The 6817-nt window shown below is 46.2% G+C and overlaps 1 protein-coding gene across 1 annotated transcript; it reads right to left on the bottom strand.

Moving 5' to 3' along the window:
* Positions 1-3942: 3942 nt before the first annotated feature.
* On the bottom strand, positions 3943-5315 carry LOC133765744 (corticostatin-3). The gene is made up of 3 exons (XM_062199307.1): positions 5253-5315; positions 4625-4809; positions 3943-4058 (listed from the first exon to the last, which is right to left on the bottom strand). The coding sequence occupies exons 2-3, from the start codon at positions 4794-4796 to the stop codon at positions 3943-3945; spliced, it is 288 nt and encodes a 95-aa protein (XP_062055291.1). The 5' UTR covers positions 4797-4809; positions 5253-5315.
* Between the last annotated feature and the right edge of the window lie 1502 nt (positions 5316-6817).

Raw genomic sequence — 6817 nt, 5'->3', positions numbered from 1 at the left:
GGTGCAACTATTACAGCATTATCCCCAAAGCAGGTGTTCTAAGGAAAAACAAAGGTTATCCACAAAAGATGCTTGACCTGGTCAGCTTACAAAAGCTTTGAGTTCTTAAAAATAAGCACAATCTCGTGCTATCTTTTCAGCATTTAGCTAATGTAGGAGAGTCTATTTGTTTTTACTAAAATCAAACTAATAACTTGAACATGATTTCATGAGAATCAGAAGGTGAAACAGTTTGTGATCATTCACATGTATTACTTCAAGTGTAAACACGTGTGATGGTATTTGACAACTAGAGAGTGAGCAAACCCATCGATTTTTATCTGTCAGATTTGAGCTTAAGTTTGTACTCAGATTAATAACAGAAGTTTTCTAACTCTCCATATTTCAGGCAAGTTTCCTTTTCCTGACCAAGTAAACCAGATTCAAGGCCTTGCACTAAGGAGATCAGGGGACAGAGAAGGGATCCTCTCTAGGTGGAGGTGGGAGTGAGGATGGAGGATACTAGGCCAGAATCGGAGCAGGTCCTCTTGGTGAGGAAGTGGGGGAGGAGGGAAGCCAGACTGGAACTCTGGGATCTTGGGGCTCCCAAGACTGCTATGCTTGGGCTGAGGGTGCAGGCCCCTCTCAGGTGGGCCGGGCCTCTCTGAGCTGATCTTGGACAGCTAGTGAGGACCTCAGTCTCCAGTGTCTTCCTTCAGGTGCACCTCTGGCTTCTTCGGTTCTCTTTAAGAAGTGTTTTCAGCTTCCTAGAGTTGGAGAAATTTCTAAATGAAAGAATTACAAACAATTAAAACCTGAATATATACATAGGAAGTAATAGTTATTTTAGGTAGTATCTTATGTTTTATTAATATTGAATTACATATCCAACATGTAATTGAATAGCATATTTTTAATAACACATGAGGCGATATTGTGCCTATGAACTAATATAGAAATATAAAAACTATACACAATTACATATGGTATATAATATGAATATTAATATACATACTATGAGGTAATTTAACATATAATTATGAGATATATAAGTAACCAATTTTTAACATTATTATCAGTATTTCAATTTGTATTGTGCATATATTTTTCCTCTTTTTTAATATTTATTTTATTTATTTGAAAGACAGAGTTACAGGGAGAGGTAGAGACAGAGAGAGAGGTCTTCCATCTGCTGGTTTACTTCCCAGATGGTCGCAATGGCTGGAGCTTTGCTGATCTGAAGCCATGAGCCAGAAGCTAGGAGCCAAGAGCTTCTTCTGGATCTCCCATGTGGATGCAGGGGCCCAAGGACTTGGACCATCTTCTACTGCTTTCCCAGGCCATAGCAGAGAGTTGGATCGGGAGAGGAACAGCTGGGACTAGAATCAGTGCCCATATGGGGTGCTGGTGCTTCAGGCCAGGGCTTTAACCCACTGTGCCACAGCGCTGGCCCCTGTGCATATATTTTTCGAATAAAATTACCAAAGAAATTTATATGAAATATACAGTATCTCCTTGCCGCAAATGGCTCCATTTCCACCAGTCTGCAGACTACATCCAAAGGTTTTAGGAAGCAGGGGCTCAGAGCAGTCTTCATGAGGCAGGATGCTTAGGAGTGGAGCTGCCTCCTTGCCTCACAGTCCTGGTTCCTGTGGGCAGGACCACCACTGCCGCTGATGTCTACCACACAGCCCCAGCACTGGCCCATATCTCTGAATGACCAGAAAACCTGGCCCAGAGCCACCCAGCAGGATTTAATCTCCCTTCTTTGGGCCAGATCTCTGACATGGCTGTGCACACCAGTGCAGATGAAGGTACAGTCAGGGCCCCCATAAGTGGGATGGGTTGCTGTCCAAGAAAGGCCCAGTATGCTGCTTGTCCTCAGCCACCATCAGTATCTGCCACAGCTCATCATGGACTCTCCAGCCTGCCTAGCTGTGAGAAATGAATTTGTGTAGTTTAAATCTCATGGTATATGGTATTTTTGTGATACTGTCCAAAAAATTAAGATGTCTAGACTGTGACATTTATTTAGAAAAGTAAAGAGAAAAATGGGATGATGATCACCACCATTTGTGTCAAGGTGAGCTTTTGCCAAGACCCCAGGAATCGGGTGATAGAGTCAGATGCACTGAGTTTTGGGCGGATGCTCTGCAATCGAGTCAGAGAGACCAGATGATGGTTTAGGACAATAGAGAGAACTGATTAAAGACAGCAAAACTTCAAATCAGTGTCAGTTAGAGGAACTCAAGACAGGCTTCCTGGACCTCACTACAAATCCCAGTGTTTGAGATTCACCACCTACACAAGGAGGAAGAACTGGTTCATTTTGGGGTCAGAACCACAGACTGACTCTGACCTCTCTGAGGAGACTGGATTGTGAATTCATCCCCAGCCATAGAGTGTCTCAGAGGGATGCAGGAATCCTGAGTTGGCTTCTCACACACACATATTCCATCTGGGGCTGTGACACACCCCAGACTCAAGGGGGAGTGGGCGTGGAGAAGACCTGCTCCCTTCTCCTGGGGTCTCAGCATGTGTTGTTGGTGCTACTTACCACACCGGTGTATGGGCTCAGCAGAGTGTCTTAGTCAAGAATGATGACTGAATGATGCACTATAAAATCTGCCTTTCTGTGCAAACTGCAGTCTTTCCATCACTCATAGACTGCTTGAGATAATAATAAGGGTGCTGCTAACATATTCCTTTCCCAAGCATGTAGTGCAGAATCACAAATTGGAATTCCTAGATAAAGAGTAAATATAATAATTCTGGGGCTCAGTGTAGGATTCCTCCAAAGGACTTCATGGTCACATCCTGATGGGTGTTTTGCAGAAATGATGCATAAGTGTCTGAAGGTTAGTGAGTTTCTTGTGGAGAAAAGAGCGGCATGGAGGAGGAAAGGACAAGGATGTCTAGCATTGATGTTCACTTGGGGCTTCACAGGCATGTACTTGTCAGTGACCATGACTTCTTGGGGTGGAACAAAAGACAGGTTCGGGAAGAAGGCAGCCTTCTTCGGTGCATGTCTTGGAGTGGCATGGAGGTGTGGCAGCAGGGATGTGCTATGGCTGCCCCAGGGCAGACTATGCATCCTGTGAACTTTGCACAGATCAGCATTTTTGCCTTCACTTACAGATGTGCATGGTGTTTGGCATCAGAACCTCAGAACCCGGTTGCTACAACAGGAACCCCAGCTTGCTTACAGAACTCTCTGTCTCTCTATTTTCCTGGGTGTACTTTTGAAGCTGTGTTTTATAGACAGTACACTGGTTCCCATCACCTTAAATTTAATTAGGAGCCCATGTCACAAAGTGCAGTGAAGGAATAGTGAGTGTGCGTTCTGTGTCTGGAAATGTATGAAAGGTAACATTTACTAGACAGGAGTGGTAAATAGGGACACAAATTTATCACAGTGTGATGCTCCCGTGCTATTTTTTTCCTCATGGTTAATAACCTGTTCTAATCAGTGGAGCTGGATCACCGAATACATTAAAAGTCATATAATTAACCAGAATCTTTTCAGTATAACTGCAGCAGTTTGGATTAGAGGATGGTGGTTTTTCATGAACATTAACTGGTAAGAACTGCTCAGCCTTACACTTGGGGAATGTCTTTGGGAGTGAAGCTCATCTGAATGTAGGCTGACAGAAGACAAAATGGAGGTCAGTAGAGAGAGCAGAACCAGACTGGGGCTTTCTGATCACTTTCTGCCTGAAGCCCGAGTTCAACTCAGTTCAGTCTCAAATTTGGAGCCAGAGTTTCTTTTAGAAGAGTTTTGGGACTTGCACTTTAGGAGTCTGAATAACACACACATGAGCATCACAGGAGCACAAACTCAAGGCTTCATTACGAACTCTTTATTTGGGTAGGAAAGAAAATAAGGTGACACAGGAGTCATAACATGTTCACTTGAGGTTTCAAGGCAAACAAGGCACTTGTTTTCTTTGCTTTTTTGTTTTCTTAGCGGCGGCAGCAGAGTGGGTGGCGGACTCCACGGATTCTGCAGTACCCAGCGCGACGTTCCCGAGGTACACAGAGGGCTCGTCTGCACACACAGACCACACCTGCTTTTACACCTGCGGACAGAGTGGGACCATCAAGCATTGAACATGGGAGTCATACAGGGTGGCAAGGGTACGCTGCAGAAACTACTCACGTGGTGAGTAGGCTATTAGGTTGGCTGCTGTAGACCCGCCAGCACCGACAACAAATACCCACAGCAAGTGCTGGTATTGGCACAGAACCCGAGACTCATTCTCAGTGTCTTCACTTCTGTGTGCTCTGGCCCCATCACACATGCATCTGAGCACAGCCTTGCTCCTGCCTCCAGATTCTAAACCTCCTCTTATAGACTGTATTCAATATTCTCCTCTCCATGAATTCTGCACATTTAGGTACAGAAAAATCAGTAATGTGTCTGTCCATGTTTAAACCTAGAGACTACCACACACATCTCGCACATTCAGGAGTCTTGGCAGAACGTGCCAGATTCACTGGGCTTGCGATGCTCACTTTACAGTTGAGAAACTGTGGGTCTGGGAGGTTATGTGAAATCATCTCAGTTGCTCTCCCAGGCTGTTCCAGTGCCCATGTCCCGTTCCTCCCCTGAGTCTGTGCAGCTCTGCTATGCTGTATCTCTCACCTAAAGCTTCAAGAGCGGAGCTCTCATCCTCTTTAACGTAGATGGCCACGTCCTGATCCTCTGCCTGTGGGGGCTGCTGGTCTACGACTTCATCGATGCTCACTGAAATGTGCTCAGCCTGGGCCTGCAGGGCCACCAGGAGAATGGCAGCAAGCAGAGTGAGGGTCCTCATGGCTGGGAGGCACCTGGAGGAGGGGAGAGCAGGGTGTGGGTGTGTGGGGAGTGAGCAAACTAGCAACAGGTGTAAAACATCTGTAAACCACATGTCTGCTGAGGTTAACATGCAAAGTACAGAAATTATGCAAACAGCTCAATAGCCAAAAGCATACAACCTGATAGGAAAATCACAAAGATCCTGAATAGACATTCTGTGAAATAAAGCTCTCTTGAAGAAGCTGCTGTTGTGTCCACTGGGCATGTCAAGTAAAATATGTATGCTTGGACAAACTTCTTGAGATTCTCTATTAGCCCACCTGGCGGCTCCTGTCTCCAGCACCCACCAGAGGCCCACACTAGGAGAACAGCACGGGCTCTACAGGCTTGTGTTCCACCACTAAAATCCTTACCTTGAGGGGTCAGATTGATGCTGGGCTGCAATGACAAAACCATCACCTCATAGAGTACTTACAGGCTATATGGAATGAGCAGAGAGGGGCAGGCAGCAGTCCTCTGACCCAGGCCTCCTGGAGCAGCAGGCACCACACACATGCAGCACAGGACTTCTCCTATTTAAGGATCTCCTGGGCGAGATGTCCTAATTTTACAGGACTACTTCCTGTTGGGCAATTCAGACACTCTGGGGCAAGGACAGTTGGGCAGTTTATGTGAAGCTGCGGTAGCACAGGGCTCAGCAGCGAACTTCACGTCGGCCTTAGTCAGCCTTGCCCAGGCCCAGGCAGCAATCACTATTGTTTCTCCAGCATTCTTAGTATGACTGACCCCGGGGTGCCTAAGCCATTTCCCAGGCTGAATATCTTGGAGCAAGGGAGTTTTAATGTATGCTGGAAACCCTGGACATACACTTTACAAGACATTCCTTGTTAAGGAGACTAGGGTGAAAATACCAGTGCACACCCAGAGCATTTGAAACCAGTTCTCCATCAGCCTCCCCAGGACCTGGGGTCAACCCATGAAAGTGAATCAAATGTGCTCTGTATCCTAGTATGTTGGAGAACTACTGGGTAGATTGTGAACAGCCTTGGGATGTGTAGTTGTAAGACAATAGTTTTACTGGATTCTCTCTGAGTTATTGATATGCAAACAGTATGCAGCACCTGGAGGAGGCAAGCCTCTCCTGCTTGAAAAAGAGATGGGTCAGGTCTGGGCTAAAAATGTTTTCTAGGATCATCTGGGCCAAGGCCCAAGAGATTACTGCATGATACTTTATGTCTCCTATACCAGGCTGTCAGGGTGATGGCTCAAAGACCTGGTATCCACACCAACACAAGCCGACTGACCTATATCCAACATGACTGGTATGAACACGTGTGCCTGGGACCTGGGATGCACAGGCTTCACCTCTTGAGGCCCACCCATTATTGTCTGGAAGACCAGTGCACTTTTCAGAATGTGCCACATTTCACTTTCTAGTTCCTACTCACTATGAAGTGTGTAGCATAGGTTTCGGGAAAAAGAGGAATGAATAGATCGAGACCAAGGCAATGGTGCATTGTGCACTAGCCCACAGTCAATGTGGTCACCAGGATGCTCACACCATCTTCTGCACAAAGACAGAGACTCAGGATGGCTCTGGTCTTTATGGATTTGGGAGGTATCGTCTGTGAGGGACTGGGAGCAGCTGACTGAGAGACAAATTGTCCACCTCCATACCAAGGAGATGTGAGGTGTGTCAAGGCTTGTAACAGTGGTGGCTGTGCTAAATTCTGGGGCAGGCTCTCATCCTATGGGAACAGTGAGTTCATGTTATTGTGGACTAAGCAACTTCAGAATTTGAAGAAGTCGGCACAGTCTCAGCCCAGCAAATTGGCAATTTGGGGTATTTGGGAGAAACAAGAGGCAGGTGATGTTATTGGGATCAAGGGATTTAGAGATCCCCTATGGAGTCCTGGTGGATGCATGTGAAGGTACAAGAAGTGGTGGTGTTTGCATGTGGGGAAGGCCCCTTTATCATACTAACCTCCAGTTGGAAACAGAAGCTGTAATAGGCACAGACTCTCTGCCCACTGCACACAC

Source organism: Lepus europaeus, chromosome 8 (assembly GCF_033115175.1).
Source record: "Lepus europaeus isolate LE1 chromosome 8, mLepTim1.pri, whole genome shotgun sequence".
Lineage (NCBI taxonomy): Eukaryota > Metazoa > Chordata > Mammalia > Lagomorpha > Leporidae > Lepus > Lepus europaeus.
Note: the sequence above shows the minus strand (reverse complement) of the source record. Positions and strands in the feature narration are given on the sequence as shown.

Bases quoted from the DNA above. Each gene is read 5' to 3' on its own strand.
- LOC133765744 (XM_062199307.1), bottom strand. From the start codon at position 4,796: ATGAGGACCCTCACTCTGCTTGCTGCCATTCTCCTGGTGGCCCTGCAG. The intron at 4,059-4,624 runs GTGAGAGATACA...CTCTGTCCGCAG, and splicing joins CTCCGCTCTTGAAGCTTTAG to GTGTAAAAGCAGGTGTGGTC.